The following is a 24712-nucleotide window of genomic DNA, read 5'->3' on the forward strand; positions in this document are numbered from 1 at the left end:
GGCAGTGTTCGTACACTTCCGGATCAAATCGTTTGACTTTTTTCTTCTATAATCTATTTTGAATTTTAGCGCTCTCCTGTAAGTTCATTTATTAATTTTTATCACAAAATTTAGTTAGATAATTAATCAATCAGATTTTCAATGCGGTTTTTCTAGCTAACAATCTAAGGCATATGTCCAATTTGATTATAATTAAAATCTAACGAATGCTAATCCGAAAAAAAAAATTTGTGCATATTGTATTTGATAACTTGTTTGTATATATAATTGACATGTAAGTATTAATTCACTACATATAAATAGTCTTTTGCATAATAAGTTATGACTTATGAGTATTAATTAAGAGCCATATTTATTCGACTATTAATAAATTGGCGCCCAGCTAGGATTTATGATTTTAAGTATTAAATAAGTCTAAAAATCCAGAGTATAAAAAAGATCATTGCATGATCAATTAAAAATTAATGTAAACAATTTATAATTTTTTTTTAATGTTAGAAACACGTTTGATATGTTAGTATCTGATTCTCGGGCCCAACATAATAAGACTTCATGAGTGTGATGTATATATAAGATATTGCGTGCCCCCACAATAATTTTTCTAGCTCCTCCCGTTCACATGGGAAAAATTATTATATTCAAAATTGATCTTTTATTCATGTTAACTAAATATATCCATTAGTATATAGGCGATGATATAAGTGATTAGAATCATGAGCCTACGACATTAATTCAACAGTTAAAAATGGTCAATTTTGAGTTAATTTGATAGGAGACTAATTAGATTGATGTAGATATTTGTAATGTAGATTGACTATTTAAGCAGCATATAGCAATAAAAATATTATTTACTTTACCTCTCAACCTTTACTTTATGCCATAAATAGAAAAAGAATATGAATGGGAAAAAGGAAAACTAGCATATATTCACTGTTTAGGCAAAAGGAGTAAATAATTGGGATACCATTTGGTTCGTTGATTAAAAACATGCATGGGCAATTTTGAAGTCTAAAAAAAACAAGAATGGTACAAATAAAAAGCTGTTCTAATAGCTAAATACATCATCATTTTTTCCTTTCATTTTATTGCTGGATTGATTGATTTGAATACATTTGTTTTGATTCTAGTATAATAAAGCGACATCATATACGAATCTTGTGAAAACAAGCCAAAACAAACTACATGTTTAAACAATGGGAAAAGAAAATTTTGTAACACTTAGATTAACCACGCAAACCGATAGTTTATCGTATCTTTAATTAATTGATCTTCCTACAGTTGGTTCTGATCTCTCCACTGCTTCCTGTTAAGGGACTGATGTTCCCCATCTTCACAATCGCTGTCGCAAAATCGCGAAAGAATTGCGCAGAATTCGTGGTGTATGAGCTAACTTGCGAGTCTGTCGAGCCCCCGTTGAAGAGCTGCTGATCGGAGTGGAGAAGCCCCTCCTTGTTCACCAAATTATTGTAGTAGAAGTTGTCGAAGATCGTCGGGGTCGAAGTGTCGAGTGGTGCGAGGTTGTTGTCACCACCGGAGAACGGGCAATTGGCTTGTAATGCTGTCGCGAAGGACGAGTCTATGTTGGTCTCGTTGTAGATCCGAGTTCGGAAGTTGGTGCACCGCGCATCACCTATTGTGTGGGCTCCTGCAGGGTCAAAAGGTGCAATGTAAACATTAAATTATGAAATTTCCGTACTCCGATAACTGATGGTGCATGAACACGCATACGAAATAATTGAATATTTTCCTACTGTAATTAATCATATGAAAACTATTTTTTTTGATGATTTTTTTTTGCAATAGACGCTAGAATAGTCTGTTTAGTTTTTGAAAAAACTACTTAAAAAGTCCAAACTAAATTTGGTAAAATTTTTGTAAATCAAATAATTTGTTTGTCGAGTGTTCGTGTCAAAAAAACTAAAATTTGTGAAACCTTTTTCTCTTGACCTATAAAAATTTAGGTTGAAAATTTCAACTATCTGTACCTGAGAGAGCAACCATGTCACTAGTACTGAGGCCCTTCTTCGCGAAGGCTGAGATAAGACCGTTGAGGCTGGAGAACGGAGATGGCAAGTCGGAGTTAGCGGCGCTTAAACTCGCCGTCGTCGAATCCCTCCTGCCTAACAATACCGTCCACGACGGACCGCCAAGCTGAGAAAAAAATCGAAACCAACGGTTCGCGTGACAAAGTACGAGACAGAAAGAGAGAGACAGAGATACGTAAAGATATAAAGAACTGCATATGTATATATTGTAGTACCGCAACGACTGAATCGCGAGCGGCGACGGCGAGGATGTCCGCGCACGACACCGTTTGCGGGCACACGATCTCAAGTAGAGCTTTGATGGTATCGACCACATCGAATCCTCGCAAGGATCCCTTGTTCGGAAAGGCCGACTTCTCTCCGGTGAAGGTCGAAGTGTCATCTAAAAGAACAGATCCGTCGCATCCCTGCCGCGAGATTCATGCGATAAAAATTAACGACATGTACCATATATAATTAATCAAACTATATGCATTAGAGAACTTATTAATATTCTGAACTAACAACAATATTAGGATTCTTAAATAAGTAATTAGTTAAGTTGACGGTGATTAATAGTTATTTTATTGGCAAGTAAAATTTGCTTCATTTTGGTTTATAATTTTGATGTACGTAGTAGTAGTGGATGAAAGGTCCCAATCGATGTTTTCATTAAAAGCTATCTCTATTATTGTACTTTATTAAGTAGCCAAAAAAAACCATGTGGAGCGCACAGTAGAGTCAGGCTGATAGGATGTGAGGAGCTGGAAATAAAAAATTTTGGAAAATTTGGTCTATCTTCTAATAATACTAACTTTACAAGGAATGAATAGCGATTCACCCTATAGCAAAATCGAAAAATCACCGACAACTTTTATAGATTTGCTGTTTGGCCCAGCTTGACTTTTCACAAACTTATTGTTTTCTGGTTTGAGTAGATGAAAATTGTAGTTCGAAACTAAGCTTCTGCGTTTTAAGATTCAGAAGTTCGGTTCAGCATATATACCACCAAAGGAAAAAATTGTTCGCGTGCATTTGACTATCACTTACAAGACAAATTAAAGAAACTATTTGAAAGCTAGGACAAATAGTCGCAAACTATGTATGTACATATATGCGAATGATCGAAGGGAAGGGAGTGGAGCAAGAACTTGCTTGAACAAAGCAGTCGTGAAAGTGGAGTCGGAGCAGTGACGCCCCCATACGACGCTCTGCGGTCACCGCAACTACGACCGCCGTCTCGATGGTAAGCAGAGCCAAGGGGCATGATGAGTCGTAGAAAGTCGACGACAGTTGAGCTGAAGCTAGTGAAGTTAAAATGAAGAAGCAGCAGCAGCAGCAGCTTAAAGCAGAAGCACGAGAAGCCATGGCTAGAAAAGGAAAAGAAAGGATTCCTAGGTGGCTAGATCAACTATAGATGATTAGTGCCCAATGCAATGCACGTGTATTTATAGCCATTATTTGTCCCATTGTCATGTTCCCAATGATTTGAAACTTCTACAAGATTTATCCTACATTATTAAACCTGCTTAGCTGGATTTTTGTGTTTTTCGTTTTTTCAGATATCACTTATATAGCTGGATTAATGTTAGTGCATTTATAATGATCAATATATATATCCACACAACCAACAACCAACTAGTGTGGGTCGCAATCGATCGAACCGCATAGCCACTTAATTAAATGCATGAAAAGTGATCAAACAAAGTCATCGAATCGGTACATGGCATATGTGTCGATCGATCCAATATATGTTTCTCCAAAAAGAGAAAAGAAAACAGCATTTATTTTGAGCTCAAATAATAGAGGTCTTGCTTATATTTAAATTATCTTTTTTTTTTTATGTCTTACGAATAAAATTTTTCTTTCATTAACAAAAAATATGTCATACACTACCAGAAAATTTCATTATAAGAACATTTCTTTTACGACACTAGAAAAAAATGTCTTCAAATATCCTCACTATATAGCGAACATTGACACTAAAGTACTGTTATATAAATAGTCAAAATCGTTCGGACTTGAAAAAATCTTGATGCTTTGAAATGTCGGAATATATCACACTGACACATAACATAAGCATCAGTATATATATACAACGACTCTTTATTTACCAATATTTTTTGCCAACACTTTCTAATATGACAGTAGATAAACTAATTTGAGACTATTTTAAATATGATTAACTACTGGGAAAAAAAAATCCTTACATGCTGGACTCATTTTAGCCACCCACTGTGAAAGAGCACTTTTTTTTTTTTAGAAAAGTTAGTATGTTACCGCTTCATTCATTTATGGGATGAACTTAGCTACAAAAGAAGGCATCCAAGACCTCGTGACATAAAAAAAAAAAAAAGAAAAAAGGAAAAAAAAAGACACTTCAACTAAAATATGAAACGTTTCAACCGTGTTTACTACATGGACCTCGGCACCATAACTCCTTGAGTGATCTAATCTCCGCCAGCAGGGACTCCATCAGTCGTTTTGTCTTCTCAAAAATTCTTCTCTAAGGAGACTTACACTCATTAGCCATCAATCAAATGTGTTTTAAGTTATTTAATGATTCGAGTGCATTAATTACATTTGAGCTTCACTCGAATTAATTTTCTTAACGATATGATCTTAAATCAGTACTATGACCACTTCAACTAATCACTACCATTAATTTTATGTTTCTTAGCTTCTACTTCATGCCAAAGGAAGGAGCAGTTTCCGCCAATCACGTCTGTGCCTCGCCCTTGAGAGGATAAGCCTTCACAAGATACAAACATATTACAAGGACTATGGAAATGACATATTACCTATCTCCCTCATTATGATGTATAATAATAGATACAATTTGTCTTTGACAAAAGTGGCAACTTATTTTGGTTGTTACTCATTTGCAGAGAACTTAGATTTTTTTTGGATCTGCAATTGTTGACGTAGAGTTAACATAGTTTGGTAAGGGTACCTGTATGATTTCATATCGAATAATTTATAAGAGAGCAAATAATTTGTATTTATTAGTTAATCCATATATAGATGAGTTCTGTATATCAGATATGTCACATTCTTAGGTTCATGTCTAATATATATCAAGTTTGGTTTTTCTTTTGAATTTGTGGGGCACACTTGGGAATCAAACAGACTGTTTGGTTCGACGAATCTAAGTGCTTGAATTGCTTGCAAATATAAAAAAGCTATTGTTTCTTAGCGGCCCACCCAAGCATTGAATCCAATGCTTTTCTCACTACAGTGTGGTTTGCGGAGCTAGGACTCCACCCCACAACTGATACAAACAATCCGTGAACATTTGAGATCGAAAAATACTACTTATTCACTCCTATTATAGGGGGATGAATATCTTACACCACATTATTAAAAAATTTTAAGATTTTTTTTTTATTTTTAGTATTAAAAAAAAAAGTAGGCGGGATAAGTTAGAATATGAGCTAACGAGAGATTAGAATATAAAATTTATACTTGTATTATAGATGTACAGATAGCAGCATCGCCGTTTGAGATTACTGCTTTCACTTTTTCGTCGCGTAAAAGATATTACAGATGCCAGCCGAGAAGGTTCCTCAAGAGATAAAGCACCAAATGAGAGCGACATTCCAAGAGGCCAAGTAAATTAATAAAGATCGATCCTTATTTCAGTAAGAGGGGGCAAGAGAGACAACTCAAGTTGTATTCATGAATCCTTTGTCACCCTACGTGACTGATTTCGACTGCTACATGGTGGACTCAGATTTTATATTAATTTATTATAACTAAAAAGTTAGCTGTACTCATCCAAATTGATAATTAGTTGGCAAGCAAACCCATATTTCCGTGAGTGCGTGCGTGAATTAATTACTTCGCCAACAAATAGTAATACCTTTCAACATATGTTGTGGATTAATTCGAAATATGAATATGCTGATTAAACTTTTACATTTTTAAGTAATTTATAACTCGACTGAAGCAGTACTTGAATTCGAGACTTAATGTGCGAGGATGAGGGTATCTACAAATCTAGCTATCGACATTGTGTAGCTCAAATCTTACAAACTAATTACATAATTAGAGATATAAAAGCGCATCTTTGCAAATTTGGACCTCAGGTGACCATGGACTGAACCGCAAATTAAATTGTCAAGAAATATTATATTATTTGGCCTCACTTAATCACAATTAATTAAGCTGGCATGCATGCAGGAGAATAATCAGAATTAAGTTGGCATGCGAGGAGGGTTATTGTATTCTATAATGTGTGGTTTGGTCATGTCGCACTAGGCAAATTACATACCATTTCTGCAGCTAAGCCATGTGGCGTAAACGTGCACAATAACCCCACACGCTTGATGCTAAATTGATTAATTAATTTCCCTAATTGACTTTATGAGCAGCTTTTCACTATATCAAAATTGTTATTAAAATATTTTTTAAAATTTATCACTTACGTATATTTTAAATTACGCGTCATTGCTAGCAGCAGTTGGCATATTTCAAATTTGATCAGAAATGAATATTTATTCTTGCTATCGTAGCTACGATAATTGAGTGTGTTGTTTTTTTTTTGAGAAGAAATAATTGAGTTGTATTATTGATGTGCTAATAAATGCATTTGATATTTTATCCATTAATTAAACCGATTGGGCTAAATGGTACTCGTGCATGCACGAGACGTCGTTAGATAGAGCCACACGTGCATGCATGCCAGATTAGTCAAAGAGTGGCGTAAAGGACCACCGAAGTCCACGTGTTTTCAATTTAAAATTCTAAAATATTTTTACACTTCTAGAGGCTAGTAAGTGACAAACCCCACGGACCGAACTGATTGTGACGCTCGAGCCGCAACCGAGTCCATTGTAAATTGTTGACCTTTCGGGCCTGGGTTCGGGCCCGTGAGTGGCGGGGAAGGACTAATTTCGGGGGGCGGCACGTGAACTGTTGTGGAATCTAATTTTGCGATCCAACTAGCTAGGAAGAAGCTACCACGTCGCTGTTGATTATTTATTAATGAGCGACGAAATTGGTTGGACTCATGTTGGAAAATTTGAGGGTGGACTACGAGTTATCTACGTCTCTTTGGTTGGCTTGTAAAATTGCAGCAGTAGCCCTCAATTTTTGATAAAATTTTGTTTTGATTCAATTTTTGATATATTCTTTTGTTTTTCTAAAATATTTCTGGATGTGACCTCTCAATCAACCAGATCCAGCCCATTAATCCAACTCGATGGATTACAACCCGACCCGATCCGGCCCGGGCCCTTTTATCATTTCCGCTCCACTTGGGCTCGGCCCAGTTGTGCTGTCGGTTTCTTAAAGAAAAGAAAAACCGAACCCGTTCATTATCAAACGGGGGCATTTTGGTAACTTCACTATCTTCGTCCTCCTTTATCGAAACTCCATTTCTCTAATTACTCGCTGCTCCACCTTGCTCTCGCGAGACCGTCTCCAATGGCCGGGATCTCCTTATTGCGCCTCCCCTTCTCTCCGCGTCTCCTCCCAAACCCTAGTTCCCACATCCTCCTCCGCGACCCTAGACCCCGCTTCCCCCCTTCAAACCCTAGAATATCAGCTCCTGTTCGTTGCTCCTCCACTTCTCTAGCTCCTTCACCGCATCCACCTTCTCCCTGTTCCGATCACGAAGGAGAGACGCGATGGGAATCCTTTCGCAAGAAGAAGGTCGTGATGCGAGTCGGATACGTGGGAACGGATTACAGAGGTACGATCCCACCGATTTCGCTGTTTTCGGTTCATTTTTTTTTATTTAGATGTTTTATGTGATTGGTAAAGTGGATTAGTTGTGTTAATTGTTAATCTCTGTTTGTAGGGCTTCAGAAGCAGCACACTGTGAGCTCGTTCCCGAGTAAGTTTATCTGGAAAACCCTAATTTAGTTCTACTCGTTGATGAACTAAATGCCTTTATTTGGGCTCGTTATTTTGCATGTGAATCATTTCCATTCTCTTAATTATTACTTGATATAATAGAAACATGGTGAAGATTGGGTATCGGATACATGCTGATTAACGGAAACCAGATGTAAAGATGGAAATTTGAAACGAGTATTAGCTTTAAGGATTTATGGCTATAAATGTTTATTTCCCCGCCTAGATATTTGCACTTCTTCATCATCACATTTCCATACAATGGACAAGTAATATAAAATGTAGCTATCTACATATGTGAGTTTTCTTAAATGCACTTGGATCTACCAGATTCATGTTACTTGTGCATGTTTCCGCCAATGAGATACTTAAAAAATACTTATGCACTTGTTTTCTCGTTTGAAACCAAGCTTCTGTTTGCAGAGTAAAACTGGTTGATACTTATGATTGGGGTAACTTTTAGATGTATGATGATTTTCTCTTAAATGTATTATGTATGCAATATGACTGTTTCCAAGGATAAAATTTTATCTTCTGCTCTTTTCTATCGATAATCTTTTCAAGTAAAGGCAAGACATAGAACAGCTCTCCTTTCTATGTATACTTCATTTTCAAGAGGATATAAGAATTTTCATTTCTTTGTCGGCGGTGCGTTTATTTGCGATTTCCTTAAATCTCTGGACATGTTATTGTTCAGAGGTAGTTACATGTTTCCCTATCGTCCGCTGCTTACTAAGATGTTAATTATATTATGCATGTCATCAGCTTAGCGTGGATGGGGTTTTGCTAAGCTTTCCGATCTTGCCGTGTAGCCATTGAAGGAGAACTGGAATCTGGAATATTTAAGGCGGGTGGTATTCGTGATAGTAATTGGGGAAACCTGCATAAAATTGGGTGGGCCAGGAGTAGTAGAACTGATAAAGGGGTATGCATTGTTCTATCGCCAAATTGCCCTTTTTTCCTAAATGGCATGAAAGTATCATGAAATAACATTATTCATTTGAGTTAGAAGTTCATTCTTTCCCTTCAGTTCTATCACATTAAGCATTCTGCGTTGCACATACTTGGTCTTGTTTGGTTCCCTAGTAATTCTGTTCTTATCACCTGTGTTCTGCAGACCTACTTATAGACTAAGATGGCCAAAGTTAATGACATATATCATGATGCATATGAGTTTATCTTCCCAGTCATGATTGTTGAAATATTTACATGTTTACAGGATTGGTTAGATATATTTCCTCTCAGCAGATTGCATTTGTAATAAGTGCGTTTTGTCGTACGGAATTATCACATTGTAAATACCCAAAAGATTTTTTTAACCAAAAACTAGAAAAGAACTAAGGTTATCACATGTTATTTACACCGAGTTTCTAGTTTTTCAAAATCCGTTGTATCTTGAGAGTGTGGTTTGAACAATTTTTTTCCTCTGTTTTGTTCGTTAGTTTTTGTAGTTGAGTTGTTTCAATTTCTTCGGTTCTACAACTTTCAGGTCCATTCCTTAGCGACCATGATTTCACTGAAGATGGAAATCCCTGAACATGCATGGCGAGCAGATCCTAGCGGTACTAATCTGGCAAAGTGTATCAACTCTCATCTACCCAGCAATGTCAGAGTTTTCAGTGTTTTACCTTCTCAAAAGTAAGAAAAATATGTGTTTGCTTTACTTTCACTTAATTTCTCTGTCATTTTCACTTCTTGCAGAAAGTGAAAGGTACATTCTAATGTATATCAACCATAATATGAGACAGCAGCCATTTGATACATCTCTAACAATGATTAACATTTTATTTCCAAACCTTATGGTTTTACTAACAAATCCTCTTTCTCTTACCGAAATTGCTCAATAGCATAATATTTTGATGTTGTTTCTACTTCTTCCAAATTATTTTTGGGCCACCAATGCTTGAAGGCTCCTTTGATCTTATGGACGTCGCTCCTTTCCTACTATTGAGCTGTGTGCTTTCAGTCGGACATGTTGAAACATCTTTTATAATTTTCAGACAATTTATCCTTGGTTTTTTTTCTTTTTTTTTTTTGGGTTTATGTGTTTCTCTTTCTTACTAGTTAACTGTAAACTTTATTAATAGGAGTTTTGATGCAAGAAGAGAATGCATGGTCCGTATGTACTCTTATCTACTCCCTGCTGAAATTATTGGGATCAAAGGTGGTTGCACCTTTGCAGAAATAGAAGACCATATATCTGATTTCAATGATATACTTAAAGGTTTTGAGGTACCTTTTCAGTGCTGCTGTCTGGATACATTTGTTTTCAGTGGTGCTCCATTAGATATGTCCAGTAAATGATGCGTACAGTATAATTGTCCAATCCTTGTGCTATACATTATATGATGATTGATGTAATTGTTAAATCACAGAAGATTTCTACGCAGGCTCAGCTAATTATAGAACTGTAACGCATGGGTAGTGGCATAAAAAATTTAACTTCGAGTAGTAGAAGATTAATACAAAGGCTCAGCTATGATAGGGTTGTAATGCATGGGTTGTGGCATAAGACATTTAATTTGGACTGCTCACTTGGCATGAGTTCCTTTCTATGATATTTGGTTATTTGAAAATAGAAATTGTGACAGATTGTACAGATTTGACCTATTGTCGAGCAAGTATATATATTTCTTGTTTGCTTTTCCTTGTAGGGAGAACACCCATTTCACAACTACACTGTTCGTTCCAAGTATAGGAAAAGCCCTTCTGGGAAACGCCACCTGAACAGAAGCAGCAGGAAGTTAAAGGATGCTATGTCTTCCGAAGCAACTGAGACTATCAGTGATTCCGACTCCGAGGGTGATAATGCTGCATCAGAACAGTGCAAAGAGCATACAAGTGTTCTTTCTTATAGGGACTCCAGTACAGTAGCAGATGATTGTGCAGAGAAAGAAAAGGATGAATTTAAAGATTCAGAGACTTGCATAGTGGTTAAAGCAAGATGGCTGCATGAGCCTGATGAAATAGACCGACTAAATGCATCACACTTCAGAAAGATCGTTAGCTGCTCCTGTGGAAAGCTGGAGAACTCTTCAGGAACAGAGTATGTGGAGTTGTCCATATGTGGGGAATCCTTCATGCTACATCAGGTAAGGAATTCTTCAGGAATGCAATTCTGGACTATGATGGCAGTTTATATGTCTATTTAGTATTTATCACCTATGATGTTTCGACTTGTCATGCTAACAGATTCGCAAAATGGTTGGGACCGCCGTTGCAGTTAAGCGCGGATTGCTATCCAAAGATATTATCAAACTCTCTCTTGTAAAGTTCTCCCGCATTGTTTTACCTCTTGCTCCTTCCGAAGTCCTCATCCTTAGGGACAGCAGTTTCTTTATTAGAAACAAACCTGGAAATATTGTCCGGCCTGAAATTCAGACGATGGTCGAGTCCGATGAAATCAAGAAATCAGTCGATGAATTCTACTCAGCTGTGTTAGTGCCCCAGGTCTCAAAGTTCTTGGATGTATCCAAATCGCCATGGAAGGAGTGGGTTGATAATTTGGACATGTACACAAGAATACCGGATGCGGAGATGGAGGACGTGAGGAAGGCATGGAAAACTTGGAAAGAAGAGTATGTCCAAGTGAGAAAATCTCGATCGAGTCACAGTTGTTTCGCAACATCACCTACTGAATCATCAGAAAAATAAATGCTGGGGTTGTGTTTTTTCCTCTCCCCTGATCTAATTCGCACGGGGACTTTCTTTTTCTTCCTACTGTTCTAATATTCATAGAGTTGATGTTTATTTGGTTACTGGGTAGGCATTAGATTTTCTGTTTACAAACCTTGTTTTCCATGAAGAGTCTATAATAACTTCATTTTTGTAACGAGAGAGTACGATATGGTTTTTGAATTGTATCTGCATTAATTTACAAGAAGAAACAATTTTCTAATCATTTTGGTTTTTCACAACATTGAAATAGCGGAAATTGATTTATCAATTTGCTTGGTCAGAACAAAAGCTGTTTAGGGCCTCAGTTGTTTTTCCCCTTTTTTTTTTTTTTTTTGTTTTTCTATGTTAGATACAACAAGCATTCGATGGACTTTTTTTTTTGGGTAGTAAATTAATTTGCTTAACTGGCCTTCCACAAAAGAAAAAACAATATATATTACATAAAGGGGTTTAAAATTATTGTAGAAATATTGAACAAACTAATTAGATCTAAACTTAACGCCATGAGAAACCATGCGATCAAGTAAGATGAAAAAAAAAAAAAGAAAAAAAAATCACACCGAGAAACAAGAAACTTCTTATTTAAATAAATAATAACATTAATAAAAATAAAGTATTATCATTATTGTTACAAAATCGAAAGGAGGAGGCCAACTGATTGGTGCAAATTTGAAGTAAAATACAATCTGATTCGGTGGTCCTGAGCACGCTGATAGAGAATTCAAGTTCCAAGAGAGCAATTGGATTAGTCTATATCAGTGTCTATACAATACAAATATGGGAGAAATTATTGCATGGTACATGGAACATGGTCCCCATATCTTTTTTTTTTTTTTTTTTTGAGAGATAGGTAGCTCACTACTGATTTCGCTTATTTTATTTAGAAATAAACTAACATGTTCTTCATATCTTCTTTTTTTTTTTGAGAGAGAGATATAGGTAGCACGCTATCCACTTCGTTTATTTCATTTAGAAATAAACTTAGCTAGAAATGTAAATCAACTAGAATTCGAACTTGGAACCTCGGGTACCAACCATCAAGCCCTTTGCCACTTACTCTATGGACGGTCGGTCATAGTGAGTAATACTATACTTATAAATAAATTCTATAATACTTTACACACTAGCATATATAATGATATCTAGGTTTTTTTTTTTTTGANGTAGCACGCTATCCGTTTCGTTTATTTCATTTCGAAATAAACTTAGCTGGAAATATGAATCAACTAGGATTCGAACTTGGGTCTCGAGTACCGACCGCCAAGCCCTTTGCCACTTGCTCTAGGAACGGTCAGTTATAATGATATCTAATTAGTAAAGGAGTGCAAACCACGAGAAGGTAAATATGATTTATAATTTCAAGTTGAAATCCAACTGTTGAGTTGTAGAGTTTGCAAAATGTTAAAACAATAATATTGTTTAGTTGCTACATATGAAAAAATAAATAAAAAGATAATAAAAAATTATGACTTTTGTTGGCGATCATATTAAAGTATTTATATAGATTTTAGGGCTTCTCGGTCTGAACATTGGGAGGTTCTGATTGGGTGCTCAACTCACGCTTTTAAACTTTGGTTTCAACTCAAATTCAAATCGTATATTCACTGTAGTAACGTTAATAATCAAAATTCAAATACTATATATGGTATTATAGGCCGACATGTTTATGTATTATTTATGTGTTTGCTCTCCAATTCTTACAAAGCTTACAAAGCTTCATACGAGCGACTCCAAGTATATCTCACGAGCATATTTTTTTTTTCCCTTTTTCTTTCTCTTTTCCTTTTTTTTTTTTTAAAAAAAAGCCTTTTTTGTTAAAGTAAGGTACAGTGGTTTTCTTTGAGAAACACTGTGCATGCTTCAACTCTTTAGATCTCTTGTACACAGATGAATAGTACTCTTAAAACAAGAACACCACCCTTGTGTTTCATTTTTGTTGCATTGCCATTAACTCATGCCGCTACTAAATCCAAAACGTGAAGTACTTCCATGAGTCATGTACGCAGATACCCAAACAAACTCCCTTGTCCTTTTTGTTCACCATATCACCCTTAATTTTCTTTTTTTTTTTAAAAAAAAATTATGTTTTGAACTCCACAAGAATTTTCTTTTCCATCCTTGGCTCCTTGTTTCCTCCTTGTACAACATGCCAACTTATCCCGCCACTTTATATTTTAATTGATTTTTTGTTGTTTTCTCCACAATTGCATGTGAGTGTACTTTTAAAAATGCTTACTCTCACGTGACCTTTGGTAGTATATTACAAGAATCCTAGAGTAGTCCACACATATGATAAACATTATGTAGACCAAAAAACGCCCAAGAGATAGAATTGTTCACAGGTGGAACATAGATTACAGTAATAGTAGCTTAATATATATATATATACACAATTATAAATATATGTGCATGCATGGGAACAATCTTAAAACTTACAAAAAAATACAAAAAGAAAAAAAGATCAGGTTTTACCGTATTAGACCACCTTTTTATCCTCTCAAGCAAAATAATTTAACAAGTGAAGCCTCTATGTGTGAGGATAAAGAGAAAGCATAAGAAGTTAAAAGGAAAGTGCTGTCATGTGATGGATGGGCCAAGACAAGTTCATCGGGTCTCAACCAAAAATTTCTTTAGGACAATCATTAGGGCAAAAACTACAAGAAAAGCAAGCATTATTTAGATCTTTAATTTTTGCTACTTAGCATATGAAATTTGGTATTCATGTGATACTTCATTTTAAAGTTGCAAATCAAAATATAAACATCTCCTACACATGTGATACCTCAAAATTTAGTAGGGTACTAAATAATAGTAATCCCATAAGCTCTTTTTGTGGAATCTTGCTTTGTGTTCTTAGATTTTTCCTAATTAAGAAGCACCTTGGCACGGGTACAAATATATGACTCGATTAAGCGTTACGCGCTTTTGAACCAAATCCTTGATTTCCTTGTTTTTCTTATCTATATGGCCCCCCTTTTTCACATCTTGAGCCACTGGCACGAATAGGGACCCTTAATGTGGTGCTAATGAATCAATTACTTCACAAGTTTAGCTTGATTATAAGAGTATGTAGAATGAAACTCCTCATCTAAATTATCACAGTCATGATATTTAGGCACAAAATTCTCGACAAATCTATGAAACCGAACTTAATTATATCATTAGAGAAAACCAGGTTGTTGTTGAAGCCAATTATATATATATGGCTTTTTTGTAATGTTGAATATAAATATATATAAAAACGCTATAGTTGTCTGTTAGCTATAGCTTTTAGAGAACAACGATTAATTATTTTGCATTTGTTTAACATGGTATTGAAACAGAAGGTCCAGAGTTTGGGGTCCTATTATGCCCTAACGAAGGATATATGTAAGTTGTAGGAAGTTTAATTTGAACCTAATGCATTTGGAAATTAAGACTAATAGAGGACAAGAAGCGAGACATGCATTTATATTGTTTTGGGGGTATGGGCATGAAGAGAGTGGTTGTGTATTATAGGGTCATGCCATTCGAAAAAGAACAAGCTTAGAACAGGGAGGGTTCACGAGAGCCTTGTCGAGAATTACATGCAGCCAAACATGGCAATACCTGGCACTAACCATGTTTATGGATGGAGCCATATATGCATCCCCTCTCTCTCTCTCTCTCTCACTCTTTCTCTCTCTCTCTCTCTCTCTCTCTCTCTCTCTCTCAAGATCAATCTGATAGAGAATGAAAATAGACACATACGTGTATCCTCGTGAAGCCAAAAGATGAATTTGGTAGAAAAGAAAACGAATTCGAATTAAAGAACTGATCGGATAGGAAAAGAATATATATAGAGAGAGAGAGAGAGTTGAGCTATAATACTAACGGTAGCAAACAAGTTTCATTGTCACCTATTTGTGTTTTATGATGGAGCTTTCAAATCGACGATCGACACCATTGAACATGATCTATACCACTTGAAGCATCTAAAAATCAAATTTTATGTCTTTTCGATATTATTCTCTTATCCATCAAGTAGACGCAAAAATGAATGGCTAAAAATGAATATCCTTTAAAAAGTGATCACAGTAGTTTTATAATCCAGATCAAAAGTATAGACCTTCTTTTAAATAGTTTAAAGAATTTTTTAACCAAAATTTAATTGATTTGAATTTTTTTATACCGTTAAACAAGAAAACGTTTTATATCGACCATTAAAATTATAAATTTTGAAACTCTTTGATCATTAAACCAATGATGCCAAAAAGATTTAAAATTTGATTTCTAAATATTTCAAGTGATATAGATTATATTTAATGGTGTCAATCATCAATTTGAATGCTCTATTATTAAAAACAATGGGTGGTAACAGAGTTCGTTTGCTATCGATAGCATTCCAGCTCAACTCTCTCTATATATATATTCTATAAAATTTAAAATATCAATAGGATAGTGAAAAAATGAGGGGAAAAAAAATCTAAGACTCAAAAGGTCAATATGATAGGAAACACCCCGAAAAATTTTTTCTAGTTAATTACTCAAAAGGTCGATGTAAAAGGAAAGGAAAAATATTTAATAGCTAGGATGCATTCTATAGGATATGATTCAAAAATATTGTTCTAATATTCCCCTTTATAAGTGTAGTAGAGAGCAGATAAACTATAGAGAAATGTTACGTGTACTGTGTACAATCCAAAAAGCGCTGTAGGATTACAATCCTTAATCTAAAGGTTGGAACAGTATTATAACGCTTAATATAAGGATTTTAATCTCAACCCCCTGCGGTTTGTTTGGATTAATATGAATTTTCGTGGATGGTAGAGTTGTACGACTACAACAAAAAAGTGAACTGTAGGAATATATAGTATTGCTGCTCTAAACCATCTATGTCATGCATAATGGCTATATATAGAAATCAAACCCATAAAATATAATGCTCTTATCCAAAATATCAATATCATAAAATATATATAATGCTGAATATTGTTAATATCTCTCTCTCTCTCTTTCTACGTGAAAAGCTGATGAATATGCAAAACGCGTACGACTCAGCAATATATTCCTCCTCATCCCTATAAAGTATCAATAAAGGAGAGGAAGAGAATATAGGTTCCCAATAAAATAGGGATGGTATGGAATGTTGTAGACTCGTGGCCAAGGAAATGAAAGGTTCATATTTAATAAGATGATGACGTACGTACGTGATCGATTTGTTGTGCAACGAGGATTCTCCAGCACCTTAATTTACACCCCAAATAAAAACATGTATCATCATGCATGCAGGGCTACACTCAGCAGAAGAAACTTCTTAATCTCCTCATTGTTTATGACTAATGATCAGGGTACCCTGATTAAAATATTCTTAATTAAATGCTTAATTAATTGGCCTTAGCAGATTAAATTTTAGCCTTTTCGTATTAAGCCCACCTTGATTGATGTGTATATGTATGTGAATTAGAGAGAGAGAAAGTATATTAGAGCAAAAAGTCCTGAGTTCGATCGAGTCCAATCAAATCTGTAGTATCATTTAATTTTCTCTTATTTAATTTAAGCCGACGTTTTGAGCCTATCAGAAAGTCTAAAGACCAGGTCACGAACAAATAGAGCAATGCCAAAATTACTCCCAATTATTGACAAGGGTGACAGCTAAGAATTGTTTGTATTAATACATCAGCAAATAGATAGCTTGTGATACAAAAAAACAACCAATCAGGATGCAAAAGCTCAAATTCCTTCTCGCAGACATAATTATGGAGAAACTCTAGCCGTTTTGTACTGCTTTTGGAAATATAGTTTTGTACATATGTGAAATGCATGGAATCATACAATTAATGCAAACACCTAACTTGCAAATTTAATAATCCTTTATTTGAGTTAAACCTCCATTTCAATTTCATTCTCGAAGTTTCAATCATTGCAAATCAGCCTCTGAAGTTGATTCTATTACTTAAAAAAAATCTCAGTTGATAAAATATTAGTTTTAAATATTGTTAACATTGGAATATGAGGATATGAAATTAAATATGAATCAACTATATATTAGTGATTGAAACGTTGCTATGATTTAGAGTACTATAAGAACAGAATCACAATTCAAGCAAACTTCAGCTAGTAAATTTGTAGCTAATTCTTATTCATCAATTCTATTATTTTCTAATATTTATGCAAATTTCAAAGTTCAATGTTCAGGGTACGTAGTGCATGCTTTTTCTACTTTGGAGACCGGGTGATAATTAACAAATAATTTACTTATTATCATTCTTTTAATGTTTACTGGTTTAACATTTTCATCAATCTAATATGTATACATCAATTAATTAAAGGCAATTATCTACAAATAAAGAGTACACGAAATCAAACTAAACAGGTGTAAAGCAATTTAACATTAGATGTTCTTTAACACCACACGTAACTTTATGCAGAAGAGTATATATTAAACTAATTAATTACAAGAATATGGGAAATAGAAGACTAAATATATATATAAATAAATGCGCACCTCAAACAAGTTATTCACATGGGGCGTACGTACGTGCACCCTGCATGTGAATAACTCAGTACGTGATTTGGAACAGAGACAATCTGGAACAGAGACAAAGTCCAGGTGGCGAGAGGTGATTGGTTGGGTTGGTGCCTGGGTACGTACGTAAGAGACAATGTATACACCGAGCCCAACTTCAAATTAGGCCAAATATATAGCGATCGAACCCAACAATTCGATCACGAGTGGCTCAGCGAAATAACGTTATATATCCTTTCTTATTCGGAGGTCACGAGAGTTATATATATATATATTAACTGTTGATTAATGAATGTTAAAAATATTTAGCAGGTTAGAATGTTATTTTATGTGGGGATTATTTTGTAATTAAATTAGGCAATTTAAAGAATATTTTGATTAATATCCCAAATTTAGCATTAATTTTACATTAATTTAAGGTTTAATTGATATCCCAAAATTTATGCATTAATTTTGTACTAATTTAGACATTAATTTTAAAAATTTTAGAAATTTTTTAATTTAAATATTTAATATTTAAATTTAAAATTTTAAATTTAAATAAGAGGAATTTTGTATTACTATTTTATCCGAGTCCGAATCCAAGCCTGATCGAAAGCAAATATAGTGAATTTATCTATACTAAATGGATATAGTTTCGGACATGAATATCAAAAATAAAAATCCGACGGATTTTCATTTGAGTATGGATTTTGATTGCATCCGATCCGAACCCAAAACCAACCGGAACTCGAATTTATTTTATGTTATATATAACATATACAAATATTTGATATTATATTTGAATATGTATTTTAAAAATTTAGATTTAATTTAATATATTTTAAATATTGTAAAGAGAAATAATGTTTCTGAGTTCGGATATCCAGATTCAGATTAGGGTTTGGGTTTCGGATTTTAAGTCAGGTACGAATGTGGATATAATTTTCTAAAATTCGTTGGATTTGGATTTGAGTTCAGGTTTCGGATTTGATAGTCGGATTCGTATTCGGGTTCGAATTTTTGAAAATTCGCCCCGAATCCGACTCCTTTACATCTCTATTGTGGACGAAAAGAAAAGATGAAAAGAAAAAAAGAAACAAAGAGAGAACAGAGATTTGATAATATAGTAAAAATAAAATTATTAAACTATCTATATATTAAAAGATTAAAATATTTCTCTTCACGATACCTAATAACTTATATTTCTCTCAAAGTGACATGTATATATATATATATATAATTGAGCTAGAATACTTTTAGAAGCATTAACCCCTTGATACTTCTATGTTTCTAGCCTTTGGATCTACTCCTTAATTACTAATAGCCTTTGGATCAAACACTATTCCACCTATCACCACCTATCATCATCATCTCAACCATACCCATCCAATGGCTAAAAACTCAAAAGCACTACTCTTTTGATATTTTTGAAAGTATTTTAGCTCAACTCTATATGAGTCCGGCTGGGATACTATCGATAGCACAAAGCATTTGGAGCTATCAAGTTTTCTGCCGTTAGATTTATCTTTTTTATCATTTTTATCATTTTAGCTCAACTCTCTCTCTCTCTCTCTCTCTCTCTCTCTCTCTCTCTATATATATATATATATAGAATTGATCTCCTATGCTTTTAAAAGTTCCAAGTCATTGGTGCTTGTAAGCTTTCGGCCTTTGGATTAAGGAATGTGCGGTTAGGATGATGTGGGCCCTCTAGGGTTGAGTGGGTGGTTGGTTAAATAGTATAATCTAACAGGTGAAAATGATCCAAGGCATAAATCTAACGGTAAAAAATTTACAAGCACCAAGTACTTGGTGCTTTTGCAAGTACCATAGCCGGACTCTATATATATATATATATATATATATATATATAGAACTAAGCTGCAATACTATTAATAGCACCATGACTTGGTGCTATTAAGTTTTCTGTCCTTGGATTAAAAAATGTGTGGTTAGGATGATGTGGACCCCCAAGGGTTGAGTGGTGGTTGGTTGAATAGTATAATCGAACGGATAAAAATGATAAAAGAGGTAAATCTAACGGTAGAAAACTTGATAGCACCAAATACTTTGTGCTATCGACAGTATCCAGCCGGACTATATATATATATATATATATATATATATATATATGCTAGGAACTTAATATCTTCTGATCTTGGACCGTTATAACACTCTATTTTATAAATTTTATTTGCCTTTAGCCATAACGTGCGAGAATCGGGTGTATGGTTGTACAAATATATATATGTTGTGATGATGCGTCCCCTTCCGCATATGTCTCGTGCAATCATCCTCTTATTATGTTTTATAAAAATAAAATTTAGAATTTAACCAACGTCCCATTAGCGCAATATCCTAAAAGGCTTGAGTGTGGTATCGTAGACCCAAGTTCGATTTTCTATTGATTCACTGTTTTCAGCTAAGTTTATTTCTAATATGAAATGTAAAATAAGCGTGGGTAGCGTGCTACCTATCTCTCATAAAAAACAACTTAATTAGATTTTATTTGGATTAAATATTATGTGATATGTTAGTATGAATTTATTAATATAGTAGTGTGAGCATTCATAATACTTTATTAATTTATTAATTGCCTATCGACTGATATATAGTATATATATATATTAATATATATATATATATATATATATATATAATATATTATGTATAATATATATAATATATATTTATGGTATGAAGAATTTTAATTGATGCACGCATATATAGTTCAAGTATTAACATTCCACATAAAATTAATGTTTGCATTACCAAAGTTTTTCTTGAAAATTAAACCTACTTTTTATATAAATAGTTATCTAATCATATTATTTTTGTGATAAGTTAAAATTTTTAAATGACTCTCAAATTTTACTATAAATATAAATATAAATATAATTTAAGTTAATTATAAGTTTAGTTATGTGAGGTGTGTTAGATCATGCAAATAGGAAGTGGACAAAAGGGTGACGGCGAAATTCCCCTCGTGAGGAGACTTTGGACGTTTTCGCGATAAACTATCGCATGCACCCGGTGCATACTTTTACATGATGCACCGGGTCTATCAACGTTCGTTCCTCCATTGTGCATGCTCTCTCTATCGGTACCGTCCAACAATCCCAAGCGGGGATTTGGACGGCCTAGATCTATCTCTCAGAGACACGCCAATAGAAAGGTAGGTGAAATTGGGTGGAGACACCCTCAACAACAAATGATTTTGAAATAGACTCACCAAAAAAAAAAATTAAGTTTAATTTATTAGAGTTTTAATACTTAGTCATGTTAAAAAATTTATCAAACTTAATACCTCAAAAAGTTATTGACCATTGATTTGTCGAGTTTTTTTTCCTAAAAAATTATTATAATTATTAAATTTGATAAAATCAGTAGTAAATTTAATAGGATCCTGTTTTTTCTTTACTAGGATTACTTAAATCTTAAAATAAAAATTAAAAGTTGAAGGGTCTCAACCAAGAAAATAATTTAATAATTGAGAGAATCATTTATAAATACCCAATATGGTGTGTCAGTATCATCAAATTAACACCCCACATCTATGCGCCACATAATTTTCTCAAATTTTGCACCACTATTGTCCTACAAGTTCATTATTATTTGGAGCAGTTGGTTGATATATATTCTTTTCTTCAGACAATGACGCTCAAATTAGAATACACGCTAGCGTACATGAATCATAAGAGGAAGAAGAAAATGTAAAATAAAAAAAAGAAAAAAGAAAAAATGTTATAAGTTGTCACGTGTGGCCGGGTGATAGTTGCTTAATATATAAATAAACGTACTGTTTAGGAATCTAATCAATGGTTTATGCACTTAAGTGGATGGAGTGAGGTGAGAGTGACCAAGTTTGGGATTGTGGGCTCCCTCGGAGGAGTTTTAAGTAATGGTGTAATTAATTAACATGCATGGTGGTGGTCCAATTACTTATCAAATCCAAAGAATATGTTAACCAGTTAAAAACTAGTTAGTTGTACTAATCGTGTGTCCATGTTGACCCAGGGTGCTTTTTCGAAAGACATGTACACGGTCTACGTCTCTTTCTCTCGTTTCAAACGTTGGTAATTTGTTTTGCCCAGGAATACACTGGAATTAACGTGCCAGATCAATTTTTGACTTTTTCTTAAAATATATGACCAACTTTTGCACTAACTCAAAATCTCATCCAAAAAAATTCTAATGTTGATTTTTTTTTTTTTTAAGAGAGAATGATAACATGCTGACAATAAATATGATGATTGATGATTGGTATCCGAAGTTTCAAATTCAAAGTCTTATTGTTCTATATTATCAGCTAAGTTTAATTGTTAAAGAAGAAAAAAAGAAAAGAAGTCATAGCATACTACTGTTCTCTCGAAAATATTAAAATTAAACTAAGGGTAGTTTGGTAATTTCATAGCAAAAATACTCTAATGTTATAATTTTTGAGGCAAGTGAAGCAACTCTCGTGTTGTGTAGTGCCCGAAGAGATAATATACATATGAGGGCTCGCTCCCTCCTCTCTTTAAACAGCCTCTAGAGCTTCAACAACTCAACTCATCAGAGAGAGAGAGAGAGAGAGAGAGAGAGATGGTCTCAAGAGAGCACAAGAGATTGGGACTGCATGAGAAGCTGCAACTCCTTCGCTCTATTACAAACTCGCATGCAGTAATTTGCTTAAGCTTCTTATACAAGTACTCTTTTAGTTAGTTTTCACTGTTCTTGTTCTACATGGTGTGTCTGTTTAGTATTTGATGGATCATGTCAGGTTTTATCAAAAGATGCATTAGTTGTTGCGTCTCCAAAACATTTTCATCCTTTTCTATTTATTCAAGATCGATTACGTTACTACAGTATTATTAGATTCTTCCTTAATAAACTATTAGATATATATATATATACCCATGCATCCTCCATAATATCCTCCTCATTTTTGTTGCAGTCGAATAAGGCTTCGATCATCATAGACGCATCGAAGTATATCGAAGAACTGAAGCAGAAGGTAGTGAGATTGAATCAAGAGATCGCCTGCGCGCAAAACAACATCAAAGAGAGCCCCTTGCCCATGGTATATATATATTTGTAACTACATATGATTTGTGTGACTGCTCTCGACATGTTCTCGAATCCTCGAATAACTACACCTATAAACACATGCAGGTTACTGTTGAAAGCTTAGAGAGGGGATTCCTCATCAATGTGTTCTCCGGGAAGAGCTTCCCGGGTTTACTCGTCGCAATTTTGGAGGCTTTCGAAGAGTTGGGTCTCAATGTAATGGAAGCTAGGGCTTCCTGCGCCGACACGTTCCGGCTTGAAGCTGTTGGAGGAGAGGTAACAATCTCTATTTCCTTTCCTTCTTTTTCAAGTTGTATAATGTGTGACACTGGAGCATACTTTAGTGAATACAAATAACTGGGGGTTTTCAGTCTTCAGAGAACCCTAGACAATCAGCAGAGGATGCAGGAAACACTAGAAATTTATCCATAGGGTGCCTTAAGTAGGTTTTAACCACTTATGATCTAACATGTTCAATCTATTTTGAATACTATATATAATTTTGGTATATAATCAAAGAAATACATGATTGAAATGACGCACAAAAACTGCATACATATATGAATAGCTACAGATACATATACATAAATGTAATTGAGTTCCTATACTTTTAAAAGTATCAAGTTATCAGTGCTTGTAAGTTTTCAGCCTTTGGATTTAAGAGATATGCGGTTAAGATGATAGTGGTCCTCTAAGATTGAGTGGATGGTTGGTTGAATAGTATGATCTAACGGATGAAAATGATCAAAGGGATAGATCTAATGGCAGAAAACTTACAAGCATCAAGTGTTTGGTGATTTTAAAAGCACCATAGCCGGATTCTACATAAACATATATACATACATACACATATACATATGTAGATACAAGTAGACAAACATACAACTGCAATGTGCAGGACTAAATGGACCTACATTAATAGAACATTGAAGCAACTGCCATATCTTATTTACAAGATTGAGACAAACAGTACTACATTAATAAATGCATGTAAGGACACTATTAAATATCAGTTTTGTCATCAATTCCTGCACATATCTATGCATGCTTATCACATATTTCTGTGCTGCAGAACCAAGTCGAAGGCGTCAATGCACATGTCGTGAAACAAGCGGTGTTGCAGGCCATCAGAAAATGTTCTGAGAATAGTGATCAAGAGTGATGCCAGTAGACTTTTCTTTAGTACCAATCAATCATGCTATCAGCGCAAGCTTTTCTTATCTTCCACTTTTCTTTTCGGACCCGTTAATGAAGTTATATATATAATTCTCAGATGGCAATGCATTGGTGTAAAACAAGTAGAAAAAATAGCAACTAAAATGTAATATGTAACGGTGACTATGTTGATATTTTAGCCTCTAATATAATTATTATAATTACCTTCATCTAAAACATGCCCTGGGATCAAGCTTCATCCCTGCATGGCTCAAACTAAATCGGTTTTCGTCCATCCTTGGGAGATAACAAATTATAACAACTTGACATCAATTACAATTACACCCGAGTTATACTAACGAACTACAACAATATTCTTCAACTATTGTTAGAACTCTCTTGCATTACCAGTTAGAAACCTATTTTACAATACTATTGTAGAAGTAAACTTTTCCAAACTACCAAATAGATTTTCTGA

General features: G+C 34.4%; 3 protein-coding genes across 4 annotated transcripts; 2 read left to right on the top strand and 1 right to left on the bottom strand.

Annotated features, from left to right (window-relative positions):
• On the bottom strand, positions 1047-10842 carry LOC109724135 (cationic peroxidase 1-like). 2 transcript variants are annotated; one of them, XM_020252841.1, is made up of 5 exons: positions 10787-10842; positions 3180-3336; positions 2261-2452; positions 1986-2151; positions 1047-1645 (listed from the first exon to the last, which is right to left on the bottom strand). In XM_020252841.1, exons 1-5 carry the CDS (start codon positions 10810-10812, stop codon positions 1260-1262), a joined length of 927 nt encoding a protein of 308 aa, XP_020108430.1. In that variant the 5' UTR covers positions 10813-10842; the 3' UTR covers positions 1047-1259. The 2 variants fall into 2 exon arrangements, with proteins under 2 accessions (XP_020108430.1, XP_020108429.1); XM_020252840.1 differs by lacking the exon at positions 10787-10842 and having other exon boundaries at positions 3180-3455.
• Positions 7400-11784, top strand: LOC109724134 (putative tRNA pseudouridine synthase). Its single transcript, XM_020252839.1, has 7 exons — positions 7400-7719; positions 7828-7863; positions 8696-8808; positions 9373-9521; positions 9971-10115; positions 10538-10975; positions 11076-11784. The coding sequence occupies exons 1-7, from the start codon at positions 7452-7454 to the stop codon at positions 11535-11537; spliced, it is 1611 nt and encodes a 536-aa protein (XP_020108428.1). The 5' UTR covers positions 7400-7451; the 3' UTR covers positions 11538-11784.
• LOC109723745 lies at positions 22516-24359 on the top strand. Its single transcript, XM_020252223.1, has 4 exons — positions 22516-22692; positions 22967-23092; positions 23185-23355; positions 24152-24359. Exons 1-4 carry the CDS (start codon positions 22615-22617, stop codon positions 24239-24241), a joined length of 465 nt encoding a protein of 154 aa, XP_020107812.1. The 5' UTR covers positions 22516-22614; the 3' UTR covers positions 24242-24359.

This window comes from Ananas comosus, linkage group 18 (genome assembly GCF_001540865.1).
Source record: "Ananas comosus cultivar F153 linkage group 18, ASM154086v1, whole genome shotgun sequence".
Taxonomy (NCBI): domain Eukaryota; kingdom Viridiplantae; phylum Streptophyta; class Magnoliopsida; order Poales; family Bromeliaceae; genus Ananas; species Ananas comosus.